The sequence below is a fragment of the Silene latifolia genome, chromosome 10 (genome assembly GCF_048544455.1).
Source record: "Silene latifolia isolate original U9 population chromosome 10, ASM4854445v1, whole genome shotgun sequence".
NCBI classification, from domain to species: Eukaryota; Viridiplantae; Streptophyta; class Magnoliopsida; order Caryophyllales; family Caryophyllaceae; genus Silene; species Silene latifolia.
Window position 1 is genome coordinate 29,817,215 of NC_133535.1, and position 21,605 is coordinate 29,838,819.

General features: G+C 36.5%; 1 protein-coding gene across 2 annotated transcripts; it reads right to left on the bottom strand.

Annotated features, from left to right (window-relative positions):
* Nucleotides 1-9,199: 9,199 nt before the first annotated feature.
* On the bottom strand, nt 9,200-20,406 carry LOC141605430 (sterol 3-beta-glucosyltransferase UGT80B1-like). 2 transcript variants are annotated; one of them, XM_074424192.1, is made up of 13 exons: nt 19,855-20,406; nt 17,910-18,103; nt 17,592-17,703; nt 15,893-16,060; nt 15,672-15,735; nt 15,377-15,434; nt 15,088-15,265; nt 14,509-14,639; nt 13,139-13,241; nt 11,942-12,018; nt 11,710-11,757; nt 11,207-11,356; nt 9,200-9,795 (listed from the first exon to the last, which is right to left on the bottom strand). In XM_074424192.1, the coding sequence occupies exons 1-13, from the start codon at nt 19,946-19,948 to the stop codon at nt 9,577-9,579; spliced, it is 1,596 nt and encodes a 531-aa protein (XP_074280293.1). In that variant the 5' UTR covers nt 19,949-20,406; the 3' UTR covers nt 9,200-9,576. The 2 variants fall into 2 exon arrangements, with proteins under 2 accessions (XP_074280293.1, XP_074280292.1); XM_074424191.1 differs by having other exon boundaries at nt 17,910-18,106; nt 19,855-20,151.
* Between the last annotated feature and the right edge of the window lie 1,199 nt (nt 20,407-21,605).

The following is a 21,605-nucleotide window of genomic DNA, read 5'->3' on the forward strand; positions in this document are numbered from 1 at the left end:
GAGAACCACAACCAGTATCAAGTACCCAAGTTCCGAAACTTGCATGGTTAATCTCAATCATATGAATATAAGATGACATACCAACAGGAGTGACGCGGCCTGCTTTTATGTCCTCACGGTACACGGGACAGTTCCTCCTCCAATGTCCAGTCTTGTGACAATGGTGGCATTCAACGTTACCGTCCTTGCTCTTTGCCTTGCCTTGTGAGCCACTAGTCTCACCAGGGCCACTCTTACCATTTCCTGACTTTTTAAACTTTGGCTTTCCTACAGTTAGGTCGCCGTGAGCTTTGCCCTTACCCTTATTCTTGTTGGAAATCATGAGAACATCTTGCTTCATACTCCCACTTAATTTCATATTCTTCTCGGTCTGTACGAGAAGTGAGTGTAGCTCATGAGGACTTTTCTTCATGTCATTCATGTAGTAATTTGCCCTGAAGAGGGAAAAACCATCATGAAGTGAATGAATCATACGGTCAATGACTATGCTCTCACTGATTTTGCAATCAAGTGCCTCCAGTTTCTCGACATTCTCAATCATGTTAAGAATGTGCGGGCTGACCGGTTGGCTCTTCTGGATTTTCGCATCAAAGAAGCGACAGGTATGATCATAAGTAACGATTCTCGGTGCTTTTGAGAACTCATTAGTGAGCGTGGTGAAAATCTTGTTTGCACCTTGGGCAATGAAGCGTCTTTGCAAATTGGTTTCCATTGCAAAAATTAATACGTTCTTTATCGCACCCGCTTCCATGACGAAGTCACTATATGCAAGTGACTCGTTAGCTCTTGCATTGGGGCCTGGGTTTGGCGGTATTGGCTCAGTTAAGTACTTGAGCTTACCGTTAGCAATGGCAGCATTCCGCAATGATGCCTCCCAGTCCGCAAAGTTGGACCCATCATTCTTCAGTCGTGTGAACTGATTCATGTGGTCCATGAAGGCTTTGAGCCAGGACTCACGTGAAAGTGTGGCACTTGGCATAGGGATTTCGTTATTTTCAGCCATTTGTTGTAAGCAGTATTATCAATATAAAACGAATTCTACACTGCGAAAAGAAGAATAAAAACATAATAAGCATACTCATCGTTGTGATTTAAGTCTAATGCAAAACTGTTATAAGCGAAGACTCAAGCATTTATACAATTGACCTTCCTCAAGAATTATATAAATGATCCCAACACTCAATTATCTGTAAATTGATAAGCCAACCTCTTGGCTAATTCTACTGTTAGAATTATTGGTTGATAAATTTCTGTAAATTCTATCTATAGTCCATCATAATCACGATAAACTCTTCGGATTATAATGTTGAGGTAAAATAAGTCAACACAAACTACTTACCCAACGTAGAAGGGGTCACATGGAGAGTAAGGTCCTATATGCCTACCGACGAAGAAGGGATTCATAGTTGTTTGGCCTTATAAAGACTAGTCTCAATTTTAGTTTTAGAGGAAGATCCCATCAACTTTATTTTAATTCATTTTAATTGAACTAATATCTAGCATGCGAGAATGAATAAACTCAGGTGATGGCTGAAAATTTTGTGACATCTTTATGTCCATGATAACTAACATACAATCTATATGAGTCAATTTTCATGCATATTAGTAGTAGGTGGTTTGGTTTAGGCGGAAAATGATGCACTAATTATCATGCGAATGAAAATCAACGAGAATGAAAAACGTAAAACAAAATAAAGTCCTAGTGTGGCCTATCTACCAAAATGAACATAAATACAACTTTAGAATCCTTCCTAGGACCCGAGAAGCTTGTCTTAATGTTCCATCTTGGTCCATGTAGCGGGAGTGAGCAATCCAATCTCCATCTTTAGTCTTCTCAAAATTACAATTAAAATTACAAAATAAACCTATTTACATTCTAATTTCAAAACATAATACTAAAGAAAACCAAAAGGAGATTCGAGATCTCAAAATTACATTAAAATTATGTTTCCATCATTACGAAAATATAATCAACTAAGGCCACACTAGGTAATACAAATTACAACCGATTGCAAAAATACGTAAATTAAACTATTCAACGATTGATACATCTAAATAAAAATGCATCAACTATAAATTAATCATTCAAGACATAATTCCTTAATTATGTAGAGTAATTTATCCAAACCACCTATTTAAATGATCAAATTATGTGACAATTCCTCAATTACTCACTATAATTCCAATCTTAATACATATTAACTTGTAATATGAATTAATCCAACATTATTTTAAACCTCTTTAAAATAATTAGGTATCTTAAATTTGTGAACTTTTTCACAACTAACAATCATACATTATTGAAATAATGTATAATGATTATTGGCCAAAAATAAACAATTTTTTTTTTTATACTTCGGCATTTAGCCCTAAAAACAAAAACATTTTTTTTTCTTTTTCTCGGCATTTTCCCTAAAAACGAAAAAAAACAGGTTTTTTTTTTTCTTTTCGAAAAAAACCCTTTTATGAACAAGTTTGTTTAATGTTGCTATTAGAACAAGATTGGCATAATCATCAACTATTAATTTAAACATGGATTCAAACTAGATTATTCAATTTAACCTATTAAAATGAATATCTAAATCATGATTAAATCGATTATCCGAATATTTGATTCATCACAATTGATTTGAACATTATTAAATTAACTTGTATGCCAAAAACTATATATCAAAAACAAATCAACATCAACAAATCGATTTCCATTTACATTTTAATTTAATTCTCATTAAATCAAAACATCTACAAATTTATCATATTATCATCTTAACATATTAAAAAAACAATATCAATAAATCAAATGGAAATAAAACATCAAAAAAACAAAAATCTCTCGGCACAAAAAAAAATTTAATTCGGCCGAAAGTTTTTTTTTTCTTTTCTTTTCAAAGATTTTCTGTTTAAATCCATTTATGAAAATCATATAAAAGCAAGCGTCTCGTTAGCTCTGCTCAATCTTAAAACTGATGTAATCGAGTCTGAACCCACTAATTATAAGCAAGCATCTAAAGATGTCAGGTGGCGGGACGCCATGTCTGATGAGTACAATGCTTTGATTAGTAATGATACATGGGAGTTGGTACCTCGCAATTATAATCGTAATTTACTTGGTTGTAAGTGGGTGTATAAGATTAAATACAATTATGATGGCACTGTGGAGCGGTTCAAGGTCAGACTTGTTGTCTTTGGCAACCATCAGCAGGTAGGTATTGATTACTTTGAAACTTTGTCCCGTTGTCAAGCCCATTACTGTGCGCTTGGTTCTCACGATTGTTGTTACATTTAAATCGACTATTCGTCAATTAGATGTTAAAAATGCCTTTCTTCATGGTTTTTTATCGGAGGAAGTCTACATGAGACAACATCCTGGATTTATTCACCCTTCTAAACCCGATCATGTTTGTCGCCTTCGAAAGTCCATTTATGGTTTAAAACAAGCTCCCCGAGCTTGGTTTTCTCGTTTCAGCAATTTTCTTCTATCTCTTGGCTTCACATGTAGTAGTTGTGACACTTCCATGTTCACTCTCAAAAACAAAGGTCATCTTCTCATTTTACTTCTTTATGTTGATAACATTGTCCTTACGGGAAGTAGTTTATCTCTTGTGACTAATATTATTTCAGTTCTTTCTTCTCAATTTGCCATGAAGGATTTGGGGGATTTGCATTATTTTTTGGGTATTCAGGTTGTGCGTACTTCGTCTGGTTTGCTTTTATCTCAACACAAATAAGTTCTTGACTTGCTTCGCAAATTCCATCTTCACACGGTCAAACCAGTTCGCACACCAATTATTTCTCGAGCCACCTTGTCACTTCTTGATGGAGAATTACTTGTTGATCTCACAGATTATCGTAGTATGGTTGGTGCATTGCAATATTTGACTCTAACTCGTCCTGACATTGTTTATGCTGTTAATATGGTCTCTCAGTTTATGCATTCCCCTCGTACTACTCACCTTCATGCTGTGAAAAGAATTTTCATATATTTGCAGGGCACGCCGGAGTATGAGTTGTTTCTTCATGCCTCTAGTTCACCCACTATCATTATTGCGTATTCAGACGCAGATTGGGCTAGGTTTCCCGATGGTCGTCGTTCCACAACTGGCTATGCAGTTTTTCTTGGAAAGAACTTGATTTCTTGGCGTTCGAAAAAGCAACCTACCATGTCTAAATCATCTACTGAAGCTGAATATCGTGTTGTTGCGTATACTGCCGTGGAAACCATTTGACTTCGACAACTTTTAGCCGATCTTGGTTATTTTCTTCGTGGACATGTTCTCTTGTATTGTGATAACGTCTCTGCTACTTATCTTACTGCTAACCCAGTGCAGCATGATAGAAGCAAACACATTGATGTTGACTATCACTTTGTTCGGGAGATGGTCGCTAGTAAGGGATTACGTGTCCGACATGTCCCTACTTAGTTACAAGTTGGGGATATTTTTACAAAAGGCCTTTCATCTGATCTGTTCGTTAGACATCGTTCCAATCTGTCCGTCATTGCACCCCGTTCAGATTGAGGGGGTGTATTAGGATATATGTATAAGGGTAAATGGGCTTTTCATCATTTAGGTCTTTTGTATATTTAGTATGAGTTTTTTTTGTCAGAAACTACCTTATATTTAGGGCATTTGTAAAAATACTACCTTACATTATTTTTTTTCTTTTCGACTACCTTTGGTTTCTTTATTTTTGGTCAATAACTACCTATGTTAAGAGTCTAGACGGGATTAGTCAATTTTCTGACTTTAACCTATCTCCCATGAGTCCTTTATGTTTCAAACTTGCTTAGATCATATTTTGGGAAGTCATGATGTACTTACGCTTAACTTTAAGAGATGTTCGTAGTTATTATTGAAATGTGAAAACATAAATTATGCTTATTTGAAGTTAAATTGTGGTTTGAACGCACTTGATCATTGTTGTTTGGTGTTAAGAGAGTAATATGAGATAGGTTAATGTCGTTAAATCGACCAAATTTCGCCATATTTTCAGCATATGTAGTTTCTAACCAAAAAAAAGGAGAAAACAAAGGTAGTCTAAAACAAGAAAAATAATATAAGGTAGTCTTTTGTAACACCCCCATACTCCAAGTGCCTTACCAGGACCACTTAAGGCATGGAATTGCTACCATCTCGGTTACCCGAGGCAATGATAATCATAAAACAATAACGAAACATACTTAAAAGTAAATAATCTTTAACGTGATTACATGCCAATACCAAAACTGTTAAAAAGAAATACAAGGTTCTCAGACGGTCTACTGATAAAACTTTCAAAACTATAAAACATCGTCAGACACAGCGGAAGACTTCTAACTGTCACGTGATGACTCGTCTCAGCTATCCCATACGCGTCATAACATACCTGCTCAATAACAGCTCACCATCCCCGAATGGATCACCGCAATTTTTAAAACATTTAAACGGGGTCAGTACTAATCACAGAATACAATCACAATAAGACAAGAATCAAACAGCTCAATCGTCACATCAACCCGAACTCTATCATCAACTCCTCAATACTGACTACACACTAAAGTGTGTAGCCCTGCCAGAGCACCCATCGCAACAGGTTACTCCTCGCCGCCAGTGGGGGACCGCAGCCGTTCCCACCTAAGCCCCGCTCGTCTCCGTCGAGCGATAAACCCAAATCCATTAATGTGCACATCCCTTCTGTGGCGGGTTCCACAGAAGGCGAATAATGGGCGTGAAGCCACTCCCGCAAGTGACTCCACTCAGCCAGGGACGCACCCCGAAGAACACAGACAGATACAATCAATAACAACCAACAATGATAAAACCACAACCGTCACAATACCAATATAATACTTTAACAAAAATCACAATCAAAATACCAATCCACATTATGTGACTAATACTGAGTAGGGAAACCCTACCTGGAATAGCAATCACCAAGATCGTCACAATCAGCTAATCATTATCATTCTTCAACGAAATCATCTCCTATAAACATACAATCACAATCTAACATCAACAATACTCCTCAAAACCCCCAAATTACCCAATTAGGGTTTTAAACAAACTCAACGAATCGTTATAAAAAATTATATGTAGAACTTACCCTTGAAGCAAGGATCACAACGGTATAAAGAACAAAGGAAACCAACACTTCTAGCTCCGGGATTTGCTAATAATGCGGCGAGGATGATTCAACGTAACTCCTAATCTTCTCTTGAAAGTTTTTAGGTTGTAAAAGTATTTTGAGAAAAGTGACGAAAGGCTTATATACCATTCCCGCATTATTAACAAAACCCGTCAAATATTACCCGTAAAACCACTTACTCGATCGAGTAACTATCGTACTCGATCGAGCGCCACTTACTCGATCGAGTACCAAGGCTACTCGATCGAGTACCCTACAGACAGAATACTGTTTCGTAACTCAAAACACCCTTACTCGACAGAGTAAGGCCCACTCGATAGAGTACCCAAAGACTCATAAAATCGTAGTATTACATATTTTTACAAATACCTCTAAATATAAGGTAATTTTTAACTAAAAACCCATTTAGTATATATAAATCATTAACCTCTCTAAGAGAGATATATTTCTTAATACTCGTACACTTACCACTGACACCAACTAATTGTAACCTATAATATAGTTCGGTTAATTGTTGTTTCTTTTAAAGAAACAAAAAGTTGTTTGACCAGTTCTTTCTTGAGAGTGTATTTATGGGTTCATAGTTGATACCGATGGCTCTAGTTTTTGGGTTGTTTGACATTTTGACTCTTCAAAATACTACGAGTAATTTTCTTCTCCACTTGATTTATATCTACGATTGACCAAGCTAGTATAATTAATTGGTTATTGACCTATTAAACTATAACTTGTTCATGGGTTATGGCAACATGCTAACATGTCCCTCTTGATAGTGATTTGTAATTGGAAGCATATACTCGTATAGATAGACAATGATTTGTATTTAATCTCAATCCCCGACTTGTTCGTAAATAATGACTCCTTTAGATTGTTAAAAATGACCACTACATATTTAAGTTGTCTTCTTTTCGTGTGATTTTTGAACTCTAAAGGTATATTCACTTCTTTTCAATCATTTATTTAACTTTCAATTCTTTGTTACGGACAAATAACTACGTCTACGTCTCTTCGATGATAACATTGGCAAACTAGGATTTTTTTTGGCCATCCCGTTAAAATATGAACATCGAGTCTTAATAAATTGTACTCCAACAAAAAATAGGGATCACAATTCACAAGTGATCTTGTACACCTATTCTAAATGGGTGTTGTTTTTTCACATACGCATTTTACTCTTTTACATACACAAATTACCTTCGTACCCCTTCATTTTCAATTTTCTCTCATCTCTCATCCCTCACCTCTCATTCTATATTATCAATCATAAAGAGTAATAAAATAAAAATAAAAAACAATCGTCCCTTTCCCACCACCGCCACCATCTCCATCCCCCGACCACCACCAACAATTCCTTTTGCCGGCGACTCATCCCCAGTCAATTCATGTTTTCCTATGTATGAAATGATTCATTAATTAATTGGAAAAAATGACAAGACAATTAAGTCTTGAAAGATAACTTGATTGAAATATAAAATTGGCAAGGACTATGTAAAACCAACTTTGTTAATGCCGCACTGCACTACATCTTCGGCAAATTCGTTTTTTATGCCCAATACAATTTCGTGTAATACAGGAGTAACAAATTAATGTAAATTTTCGACAAATCGAAATAATATTTGTTCGATACATGAATTAAGATCCATAATTTGAAGGAATTAAGATCCATAATTTGAAGAATTTGAGTGAAATTTAATTAGGTTTTAGGAGAAAGAGAAAAATAAAATCGAGGTTTTTAGTTGTGGGAGGGTAGTGTTTGGAAACATTATGAAAAAAATGTATGTGAAAGAGTAAAACCCGTATGTGAAAGAGTAATACCGATTCTAAATTTGTTAGATTTGATATTTTAGTGTTGCGAAAGTCTAACTTAGTCTCATAATTAAGGATGATTGCATTAGATGGTAAAAGGCTCTTGGTTGTCGTTGGTTTACAAAATAAAATATAAATTCGAAGACAATGTTGAAAGACTGAAGCGTGACTTGTTTTCTTGTTTTTGGTAATCATCAGGTGGAGGGATTGGATTACAATGAGACATTTGCTCCCGTTGTAAAAATAGTGACAATTCTGACGTTTTTAGCTGTTGCGGCCATTAAAAGGGGGAGTTTCACCGGACGAAGGTGCTCGATGCTTTCAACTTGATGTTAGATTATCATCTTGGTCCGACGCAGTACAAATATAATTGATATTACCACAAAATAAATCGCTAATTACCTTCAAAACCTTCATAACCTCTATTGTAACACCCCACGTTAATTGAAGAGGTTCAGTAATAGGCTTAAATGACTAGTGTTAAAGGGATTGGAAGTGCTACCCATATCAACAAAGTGAACTTTTTTTTATTGTCATCCATGCAAAAGAACTTTACAACTAGACCTGGCAAAAGCAACCCGACCCGAAAAGGCTGACCCGAGACCCGAAATGATCCGAACTACATCACCCGAAAACCCGAATTGACCCGACCCGACCCGAACATGACCCGAGCTTTCTTGACCCGAAATGACCCGACCCGAAATGACCCGATCCGAAACCACCAAAACCGTAAATGACCCGACAAAATATAACTCTAATTGAACCGAAAAGACCTGAAATGACTAATTCTCTATTATTCATTGACCCGAAAATGACACGACCCGAAACAATCAGACCCATTGACCCGAAACTGACCCGATCAACAAACCCGAAACAGACTCGAAACCCGAAATGACCCGTCCCGACCCGAATTAACCCGAAATCAATGAGAAACCCGTACTGACCCGATCCGAATTGGCCCGACCTGAACCCGACCCGTTGACCCGTTTTGCCAGGTCTGGACCACAACTAAGCGTGTTTGGCTGAGAGTAGTCTTAGGATGGGTGACCTCCTGGGAAGGTTCCCGGGATGCGCATGAGTGACGACGAAATGCGCTATAAAGGACTTGTGTTGATCTGTGGGCCATGTACACAGCCTGGTGAACTATCATAAGTAACCGCTCCCGACCCGGTTTGAGGGAGTGTTACATCTATTATTATTCGACTTGGCAGCCCATATTTAGTGTCATCACATCATGTCTTCCCATGTACTCATGACCAACGAAACAAGATAATAGTGCGAAAATTCACAATACAAAATCATCATCTCAAAATGATTACAGTAAAACGTAAAATTATATCAAGGTCTTGCTATATGACATTTAAAAAAACTTGGAACTTTATCTATATAATCACTCAGTTACAATATCAGTTATATCACACTCATGCTTACAAGTTCCATCTACGAAACATAATATTATCTCACAAGATGCCCCGGAAAAAAATATAAAAAGAATGCACTAACTTATCTGTTGTCTAAATTAAATTAACAAATGAATACAATGGCAGAAGGGGAAAAAAAAGGTTGAATGCTGTTGTATCAGGACTTGGGAGCCAAAACTGTACAAAACTCCTGTATTCCTGAAATTCTGAAGTTTCAGAGAAAATCCTATGAACATACATGGCAACAGAGTGTTCCAATTTGGATAAAGAGCCATTGTATTGGATTCGGGTTTGGTTTTGGTGAATTTGGATGACTATCTTCTTTTAAAAATGCAGGACGTAATGGCGGTTCACGACTCAAGTTTTGATGAAATGCATCAACTGCAGCTTGAACGCCGTTTTCAACCGCTATCAGTTCAGCTATTTCCATTGCTCGTAACTTCACCTAATAGAGTTAAAAGCAACACAATAACTCAGCTAGACAGAAACCAAAAGGAAAAACACAATCACTCAACTATAATCGATTGAGCTCACACCCAATTTTATGTAATTTTATTATATAGTTGAGACTCACTATTCTTCCGCTCTGAGATCAGGAGCGGAGCTATGTGGTTGCAAGGAGCAACAGAACCCAAAAAAAATAATGGTCAATTTTTACCCCAAACACCCACGAGAACATTAACTACACATAATAAATAAAAGGAGGGCATGTTGTAAACATCGGAGTGAATGTAGTTCAGTGTCGTCGTGTAAATCACCTGGGTTTGAATACCAGCTAAAGCATTAGTTCACTTTTTCCCCATACAATTTTACGAAAACTTCAAACCATGCCAACATTTCAAAAACTTAAGAAATGAGAATCAAAGAGCAACAAGCTAAGCCTAAAAGTCAAAATCGTGAAAACTTTTTCTCTCTTTGAAGTCTTACAATACACTCCGTAAAAAAATAATATGCCGGTCCTAACTTGTATAACAACTTCATTTACCTTCTTAACTTGCTTTAATTAAAAATGAAAAAAAAAAAAAAAAATAGTACAAAAGTTTTTGCTACCCTACATTTTGAATCCTTGCTCTTCCCTTTCCTATATGAGATATGATGGAATAAGCAAATTCGCTCACTAAACTCTTTGTGCCTCTAGTATCTTTAGTGTGGAGTGTGTTAATGCAATTTATGTTACAATTTTCATTATGAGAAGACACAGCCTTAATGTGTTTTTTACATAGGGTAAGTCTGTGACATCTGACTCCCCTGGCCCTAACCACGCCATAGACAGGAGTCACCAGAGATAATGTTGTTATTGTTGTATTTGATACACTGGAGTAAAGTTCCATTGAATGACTGCTATCAACTAATGGAGGACCGAAAATGACTTGGTGCATTACAATTTCAAAGCAACCTCCATTCCTTCCATTTTTTTCCACTCCATTGGATACTAGATTCAGAAATCTAGGACTAAATCTATAGATATATTCATATTAATCTTATATCGGATTTGACCATCAGGCTATGTTCCGTTGAATATTAACTATTAAGTTGGTGGTGATCAGGATCGGAGATTGGTGATGGCAGTGGCGTTTGGAGTGGTGTTCGTGGAGTTTTGAGTTAGGTGTGAGTAGAGAGAGATGTAGAACAAATAAAACAAAATGAAAAAGAGGAATGGGTAAGGTAGGGTGCATATAAATTATGGTGAGATGATGAGGTCTTTTTTATAGGATTACTAGTGGTACTGCCCTAGAATTACTCTAATTATATGCTTAAGCTCTAAGGGTGAATATGAAAAATGTTAATACATAATACCTTGGGCTATCAGTAAGGTAGATTAATTTGTACAGATATATATTTCAACTATAAAATACCTCGGGCTGCATCATGAATGTGATAGCTTTAGAAAGCTCTTCGACAGACAGCTGTGCGATAGGAATTGGCCTGGGTCCGAGTCCTTTCTCATGAATCCGATCACCCCAAAAATACTGATCTCCCCAGACGGGTACTACTGTAGTAGGACACTGCAATAATTGTGTAAATAGTCGAATTACATCAATCAATCATGTATATACAATCAAACTATGTTGTAGCATGTATAAATATACATTAGCCTTTTTGCTTCTCTTTGAAAAAATCTGTACTATATGATCAATGTCTTAGAGGTTTAACTACAACATTATAGTCAATCTTGTTGGGTTATATAATAAATTGAACAAGGCTTTGAGATTGAACAAAAAATGACCGAGTTAAACAAAACAAAATGTTCTTATCAAATTCAATTTTAGTTGGAAACCTCAACAAGCTCATGATCTTTGATTGTACATTTCAGGTGTCATCCTAATTACACATGTAAGGCCGGATCAAGTAAGCTTACCCCAGCTCTTAGTCCAGCAGCTGTAGTTCCCCCACCACCATGGTGAATCTGAAAATGGCAAATACTTTTTACTTATTGCACAATTAAAATATGAGGAACACATTTATGGACGACATTACGCTTCTGAATAGTACATTCTCAAGCAAGCTGATGCTAAGCTTCTGCTAACATGCAAAGAATTTAGATTTTAATATCTACATGTTTCGAGTGTGAATACAGAATATGAACTCACCACTGCAGCACATTGAGGGAAAAGCCAATCATGAGGGCAATCCTCAAGAAGAAAGACGTCTCCAGAAACTTCAGAAGCTGCACAGATAAAACTTGGTCAAAAAGACAACAAACAAGTGAAAATAAATAGAAAAGGTGTTGCTAGAGTTAAACTCTGAGATTTTTCTGAGACCACGTCATTCCAATGCTTAAAAGCTTCCACCCATGAAAACGGAAGTCAGTCAAATGTACCTAGATTTATCCCAATATGAAAGAGGTTACTTTCATATGACCCGTAATGAGAATTGCATTGATAATTGGATTGACCGATGACTTTCATGAAATAAAAGCACTTGAGTTATTTTGCTTTAATCTATAGAGAATACAAAATTAAAGAATAATCAATCTCTGTCTGCATAGAAATGAAAAAGTTAACGGGGTTTATACGAAAAGAAATTTGATAGAACTTCGGGATTGATTCTCACTCAGTAAAGAATACAGTGTCTGGACAAAGAAGCATCCTCTACCATCCTGTAATTCCTTTCTCAACGATATGATCTACAATAGTTTCACTAGCAAATAGAGAAACTGCCTTATGTTAATTTTAGCGTAACCACATGTTTTTCATATAGTTATTCCAAATTAAGTTACTAATTTTCTTAATTTTAGAGTAACCATAAGGCCCTTTCAAGATACTGTTCATTCCAGTTTGCTAGATGTGGGTTTCGGCACAATATTAAACACAGTGGAATAAAGTGTAAGAAGGTGGTAGAAAGTGACCTGAAGTTGACATCATTAAGGGAAAGAAGAGTGAGATTACAACTTTGACCCTTTCATCTAAGTGGATCATAGTGGAAATGTAGTGAATTCGTTGGAACAATCCAAAATATAAAATGTAGTGACCTTGACCAAACGGAGGGACTACCAAAGAGGTAGACCACTTATGATTATCTGGAAAAGTTAAACATCGTACCCATCTAATGAAGCTGAAAAAAGAAGAAAATTTGACACCTGCCAAATGCTCATAAAGCTTGTTTGGATGGAGGGATACAATTTTCATTGTTTGGTAAGAGGGATCAATATCCCTCCTTCAAGACAACCAAAATCCCTCCAACATAGGAAAAATTCGACATCCCTCCTCTACCTTCCTTCCTAAAATGTTACCCAAACACACCTATAACCTGGATCAGAAGACCATGAAAGAGAATAAGGTACTCACAAAGACCAAGGTCACTCCAACCAGAGTCAAGTATTCCACGTTGTCCTGTACATTTTAATGCTTCAAGAATTATACTTGTGGTTCTCCTGGGGTCACCAAGAATCTACAAAATGGATACACAATTGGATTTAGCCCTTAAAATCAGGGTTACCGGATTCGCAATTCGTTCAATTCACTTTCTTAATTCTAATTCGCGATTCGCTCAATTTAGCGAATTCAATTCGCTGGCGAATCACATTATTTTAAAATTCGGTAATTCGTCGAATCCAATTCGCAAAAGGATTATCCTTTTATATCAACAAAGCTAAAAAAAAATCATCTTCCTGTCAGAAATCAAAATCAAATTAAAGCTAAATCTACAAATCTACAATAGTGAATCAAATCATTGTGCTTGGCTTCAAAGTTCAAACTTCAAAATAACCAGGTATCTTGTCTATGATTCAATTTTTCCTGATTTTTTTTGGGTTTTAGCATAATCATATAATTCGCTCATCTCAGCGAATAATTCGCGAATTGGAACGAATTAAGATGAAAATGAATTGTGAATTAATTCGTTCGAATTAATTCGCAATTCGGAGGGGGGGCGAGCGAATCAGGTAACCCTGCTTAAAATAGCTGAAGAAATTACAATTCTGAAAAAAAATATCATTCACATAACCTCAAGATTGTACGCTCTACGTCCCAATCATTTGGTTACCTATTTTATTCTTTGTGAGGAGTATTTTAATCAAAGGTAAACAAATAATTGGGACGGAAGGAGTACTTCACTGTTGCTACTAGACGGCTAGACCCAGTCTTCCTCTTCAAAGACGACAGACTCAGTCTCACATGAAACTGTAAAATGCAGTGCCTCGAAGGGTCCCATATATGACAAGGTAAGTGGATTCAGTGCAAGCAATCTTACCCCTGTGTGGTGTTGAAATCAGAAAGACAGTTTACTGACCAACTGCGACTTCACTATATAAGAAGCCGCAAACAATTTAAGAAGTCAAATTTTCCAAAGCCAAAGGATAGAGGCACACATAATTATAGTGTATATTGAAAGGGGAGAAAGACTGTACACCAAGTAAGATGGTAAAGTCGGTAGCTCATGAACACTTTTCTGGATCATATCGAGCGGAATAATATCCTAAATGTGATTGCATATACGAATTGCGAAAAAATTATTAAAGAAAAAAAATTAAGAAAAGCAATAATGCATGATCTTTATTTGTTTATAATGCATGTAACTGCAAGAGTAAGTTTAAAACCTAATTACAGATGTAAATTATAGAGGTTATAATCTTTGATCCTTGAAAAAGGGATGAATAAGAAGTTTATTGAGAGTATAAGAATAAGTGTATAACATTGTAAAAAATCATTGTCCTTACCATGCTTCCGAAACCCACATATATGGGCCTGGACCCTCTTTTCATCCAATCAACCAACTCCTCTGGAGGCTGATAACTTGACCCAAGATCCAAGAAACAATAACCAGCAATGTCAACTAAAGGACCCCAATCTGCAAATAAATTTGACTTCATTTATTAGTAGTAGTATATATCGAATCAACTCGAACCAAAACTACCAAACCCGAAAATGAGCCATAACCCAAAATGTTCCAATTACGAAACACGAAAACTTAAAAATATTAAGGAAATAATAAAAAAAATCAATTTAATATATTTTCTGACTCAAGTAAAGTTACATACAGTTGATGTAGATGTCTTCTATACCAATATATAAGCCTTGAAAGTTGTAACATTAGTTTAATCGCCAAAATGAAACCTAATCCAAATTTGAGTCAACTCGAACTGAATGAAGTCGAAGTAGTGCAAGTCGGGAAAAAGTCCCAAATCGAGATTTATATAGACTTGAATCATACTCAATCCGAAAAGAACCATACAATCAGTCCCATCTGCCAGTTCTATAAATATCATATCAACAAAGAGTTTTGATATAGATTCTACCTTTTGGTTTTGGTAATACATAACGACTCCACATGTACGTAGTTGGTAGATGATACTTAGATCCAAAGTATGTGCTGAAGTACGGAATAGGTGGAAGCTTCAATTTTCCTTCCCTAAGCATATTAATGTGACCCCTTGTGATCCACCAAATCACCAAGTCAACAAGTATATACGACCACTGCACCCAGTTTCAAATAGGACATCAGTGGATAATCCGGTTGTCAGGTTGTGTAGTTGTGTACTGTAGGCGTCTGTAGTTGATGAAAAGGGAGGTCTGACAGTTACATACCCAATTACCAGGAGTTTGAGGTAGATTAGCAATTGGGCTCGGAAATTCACATGTTGGCCTGCTTATGAAAAAAATATATAAGGATAAACAACGTAGAGAATAATTATCAAGTAAAAACATGAATAATAACACCATATAAAAACAAAATGTACACAAGTATAACCGAGCTAAAAACAATTCCAAAACAGCTGGTCATGTGGAAACATTGTCCCACTAAAAGATGCAGCAAGTATTTGTAGCTGTTCAAAGACTAATGCTATATTCACAGAATTCTGAAGTATGAGAGATAGCTTACGTCCACGGCACTGTGAAGAGTATGTGTATAGGGACACCAAGAGCTTCGGCAACATCCGTCTGACCTGCAAATTATCAAGTTACATTCCCTTATTTGACTTCCGCACAGAAAACATAATGGAAAGTTGGAAACTTAATGATGTTGTCAAAGAAGAGGTTGGATAATAGTAAAGGAAAAGGGTATAAATCAAGAATAATCTCACTTCATTGTCAGTAACGTACCAAAAGCAGGAGGGTTAGCCATTATTGCTTGAGCTCTAAATGGTGCACCCGTCTTTATGTCAGGTTCTGTACAAGCAGGTAGAACGGCCCCCATAATGGCGTGAAAATGCTTCCTTTGAAGTGCTAGCTCTTCTCGTGACAGGCCCAGCCCTTTACTTTTTGCCATAACTGATTGCACAACAGTTTAGAGAGTTGCTCTACCTCAGTAAGCCCCAAAAATAAATTTAAAAAAAAAAGGATGAAGAGCCCAGATATAGAGAAACAATTGCTAACTCACACCTCTATTTTACTGACTACGCACTTACGCCCCTAAAATTACTATTTTGCCCTTTTCTTAATTCCTCTTTACATGAAAAAAAAAAAAAAGCTAAAATTAGCAATGTTAATTAGGAAGGGGAGCCTTGGCGCACCGGTTAAGGTGTTGCTTTGTGACCGTGAGGTCACGGGTTCAAGTCCTTGAAGCGGCCTCTTGCCAAAATGGCAAGGGAAGGCTTGCCCCAATTACACCCTTGTGGTGGGACCCTTCCCCGGACCATCGTGCACCGGGCTACCCTTTAGCAATGTTAATTAGCAATGAACTATCATATTAATTAATGATGAATTAACAAAAAAACTTTGAAATAATGAATTTTTTTATATATAATTAATAACAACGACAATTAATCACAATTTAAATTAGCACAAAAAATTGACAATTACGAACAAAAACTTTAAACTGCCATAAATTTGTACTCGGGTATCCGTTTTCAACAAAAAAAAATTCAAATCACTTATCTCTACGAGACAAACGCAATGAGAAAAAAGAAATTGGGACTTGGTCCATTCGTGTTTTCCTCGGCCGGTTCACGTGGTTTACACGAATTGGCTGTGGCTGGTTCGTGTAAACCACATGAGCGAGTTGAGGCAAGTTATGTTTTATACACGAATGGACAAAGTCCCAAATTTTTATTTATTTTTTTCCATTCCGTTCGCCTTATTGAGATGTAAAATTTAAGAAAAAATCGTCGAAAATGGACACTCCAGCACAAAGTTATGGTTGTTTAAAGTTTTTTCGTTCTTAATAGTCATTTTTTGTTCCTAATGTAATCGTTGTTGTCATTAATTATGATTTTTGTTATTAATTAACGTTTAATATTGTATGTAGAAATTAACGTTATCCAAAAACACAAAAGAAAAGAAATGACAAAACGAGAAATTTAATGAAAAACTAGGGGCGTGACATAGCAACTCCCTTTATAAAATATTACTCCCTCCATTTCAATTTAAGCGTCATTGACTTTTTCCACCTCACAGAAGAAGGACAAAAGGGGATCTGAGTATTTGACCACTTAAGTGGAGGAAGTGAAAAATTACTGATTCGAACAGAGTTCAGAGTAGGAAGCATTTTACTAGCTAGAATTGAGAGAAAACAATCTCAACCAAAAGTTAAATGCTAGGTCTAACCATATAGAGATCGCTGTCCAGCTAGTTCTGTAGTAGCTAATATTACTCTTGCAGTGATAAAAAAATGTGGGTCGTACAGGAATATTGGTCAATGAACAACTGGCAACAACAATTCATTGATACTGTATATTTTGTACCCTTTTTGTTCCACTGAGTGAAGGATAGAAGAGAACAACAGCAAAGATAAATAATAACTGTGAAACCGAAAGGTATAAGCTAAGAAAAGTTGTGAAGTTCAGAAGGTAAGAATTCTTACATCTTGAAAATAACCGTGGGTCACCACCTAAAGGATAGAATTCTACACCAGCTTCCTTGACAAGGTTACTAAATGTGACATGAGTTGCCAAGCGAACACGATGACCGAATTCCTGCACACAGCATATTCATTGAAGAATCATACAGCATCTATCATAAAAAAAGAACGGGAAATTCTTAGATTGGTAAAAATGTTTAACCAACCCCCAAAATAAGTTGCATAATTATTAAATCCAGGAAAATATTAAACTAGTCAACACTTGTTACAAAAAATGAACAATTATCACCAAAAAAAATGCGAAAATAAAGTTAAGAAAACCTGAAGTTTCTTTGCTACGGCTACAAAAGGCTGAACATCTCCTCTTGTGCCCACAACGAGGATGGCAATATTTAATCTTGGAATAGGATTCGTGAAGCAAGGAGTATTGCCATCACCATTAACATAAACACTTTCGACAGCAGGATGCTGCCATTGCTTTAAGTCTCCAGGATTTCCTTCAGCAACATCCACCTCTACTGTTCAATCAATCAAGGATATAAAAACGTATGTCTGTCAAGTTGCTTAATCAAGTGATACTTGATCAGTTACATTACAAGCCTTAACTGAGCTAAAATTAGCCATTGTCAGAGGCTAACTAAAGGAAAATGTGGTTGTTACTTTTTCACTCAACTGAATAATTTAAATTTACAAGGCACATTTATTAACCCACAATTTTGTATTGCTACCTCCGTTTACCTATATCGTATTTCTTAGTTAGTAGATAATTCAAGTTTTACTCCGCTAACTAGTGAAGATAAAAGGGCTATAGATACTTAGGGTTTGTTTGGATACCAAAAAAATAGGTGGGAAAGGGAGGGGAGGTGGAATGGGGTGTTGGTCTTTGGATACAATTTCCCTTCAAATCTTTCCTATTATGTAGAGATTTGGTTTGCGTTGGAGGAGGGAAAATGGATCCCTCCAAATCCCTCCCCCCTTAATTGCTATCCAAACAATGGATTTTAAATCCCCTACTTTCCCTCCCTTTTCTTTCCCTCCCAATCCCTCTATCCAGGGTGTGTTTGGAGTTTGGACAGCAAAAGAGGAGCGAAAGGAGGGGGCATCGGGTATGGAGGAAGGAGTTTTCCCTCCAAATATCTCCTTTGTTGGAGCGACTTTTGGTTAGGCTCGGAAGAGTTCCCTCCTACCCCATTTGCTATTCAAACAAGGGAAAGGAGAGGGAGGGGAAATGCAGTTTGGTTGTTTGGATACAATTTCCCTCCAAATGTTTTCTATGTTGGAGGGATTTTGGTTTGCCTAGGAGAAGGGAAAATGGATCCCTCCAAATCTCTCCCATTCCATTTCCCTTCTACCCCTAATGTTATCCAAACAAAGCATTTTGTATTCTTCTTCCTTCCCTCCCCCTCCCTTTCCTTTCCCTTAAAATCCCCCCACCCAAACAAGCCCTAAAGGTTACTCCAAAAGCATGTCATTGTCTCCTGGATAATCAAGGAACGACACAAGGTGTTGAATTGAAAGTAGTTCAGATAAACAACTAAGGGACTACTAAAAAGCCAAAAAGAAGACGGATTAACCCTTATGACATTGCATAGAAGTGTTGCTCTCAAATCCCTAGCAGATATTCTACTATTAGACCCTAAAACGATGAAAATTGAGTATATTCAGATAACTGAACTGATAGCGAGATATAAAACTGATAAAACATGCATTACTGCGTTGCATAGTGGTTTAGCACTCAAATTCCTAGCAGGAAGTTCTACTACTATATCCTCACAAGCTAAAATTGAGAAAATACTACTATACTAGACCATTCCATATCACACTAATAGCGAGATATTAAATTGATCAAACATAAAGTAACTTTGTTGATGAATCTTCTATTGGTATAATAAGCAGGGCATTGACATAAAGTAATTGCTTTTCTGCACAAGGCTACCTTATGAGTTATGACGAACAAACTGGTTTGTCACCCAGTACGCGCTGTATGCACTTGATGCCGTGTCTCACTCACGAAGTTAAGAAAACAATTCGATATGAATACAGAATACGCACGAACCAATTCAAAAATCCTGGATGTTGAGCAAATACTGTAACCCAAAAACCCAAGTATATACAAGTAACATATTTTAAGCCTGCATTCTAAAACTAATTGGGAAGTGAGCAGCTTACATACATGAACAATCATAATTATTCTAATCAAAAGTAAACAAATAATTAGGACGGGTTTTGAAATGTTGACGGTAAGAGCAACATTATAAATGCATACCTGTATATGGAAGAGAAGAAGAAACCTGTGTGTCTACACCATAATTGACTTTATGAGACCTCTCATCTGAATTTCCCTCAATACATTTATCCATACCAACTTTAATTGCAAGAAATGCACACTTTTAAGTGAATCTTTGATTGAAAAAATACCCAGAAACGAAAAAGATGGAATCTTTGCAAAAATGGAAAAGGTTTAATAACAAGTTTGAAAATTGAAAAGAAAATGAGGAGAATAATTAGTGCTGACAAGTTAGAATGTGGAAAATGAAAAGACCAGACAGGTTGGCAACAAAGTAGGATATGAGTTGGCAAGTGGGCACATTAATCTAATTTGGTTGTGGGCTGCCTGTGGGTGTGAAACTGTTAATTACTTCTCTTGCATGTGAGTTTGGCTGCTTGAGCGCTAAGAAAACGTATGAGAGATTACGACACAATCATGATAAGCATGCTCCCATTTGAAAACTTTGGAATTGGTCAATTTTTGAGTTTCTTACTTGCGTACGCTATAAAAGTTTCGACTTTGGAAGAAACAAGGGTTACCTAGAGGGAACGTGGACAGGACAGGGCTTTATCTTGGGGTTCTTAAATATACAAAGTTTGAAAATTGAGTTCATGATAATTTTATCTCATAAATTATCAAGATTAAGATTATAAGAACAATTAATTAATTGCTTGAGTATTATTATTAATTAATGGATGATATTTTCTCCGTCATGATCAATTTTTATCTATTATTTTGATACAAAGATCAGGGAGATGAGAAAAATAACGATAAATTAAAGTATTCTCTCACATGTTCACTTGCTACTTGTGTACATCTTATCACAAATTAAGTAGATAATAATTGAGTGACACGCCCGAAACGGAAATAGATAACAATTGACTATGGCGGAGGGATACAAGTCAATACAAAGTTTTAGAGTATTAGTTACCATAACAAGAGGCTATAAATTAAGTAAGAAATAAGGTAGTTATATAACAAAAGTAATGTATAGAATATACTATAGAATGTTACTTGTTCTAATACGCTCTCGTAGTCGAAATAGGAGGAGGTCGGATGCTGAGACCAGAGCAAGAGTTGTCGAAAAGAGCCTTGGGTAAGCCCGTAATACCACGATTTTCTGGTCCTTAGTTACTCGGTAAAGAAAGTGGAACTCGACCGAGTTGGTCGTCGGGTGTCTTCTGGTCAAGTTACTGCCCAGAGCACTCGGCCGAGTAGTGAGATACTCGGCCGAGTAGGTCGTACTCGGCCGAGTACCCCAGGTACTCGACCGAGTACCTGGTCTGACAGGTTTATTTCCGCGGTTTTGGTTAAGATGATTAGAGGTTATAAATTTCATATTATCAGTTTACGAATCACTTTTACAAAACCTAACGACGCCTATCACCTATCTAATCACCTTAATCACTCCCGAGGCTATTTGATTAATCTTGAGTCTTCGTCCGTCTTCTTTATATCGATTCCGTTGGTAAGTCACTAGTGCCTTGTTTATTAGTATGTTGTCCCTTAGGGTTTTCTCTAATTGTTTAGATTGAGAAAAGGGGGTTAATTGGTATGATTGTGACATAGAGTATGGTTGTGATTATTGTTAGGTGACGAGTTCGTAGAGGAACAATACTAGCTTTCGTGGTTGTTTGTTTATCGCAGATTCACTATGTTGGGGTTGGTGTCCTTAACAGTTAGTGCAAGGACTTATAAATCTCTAAAAGGATCAAAGGGTATACTTTGTATCATAATCAGTTGATCCA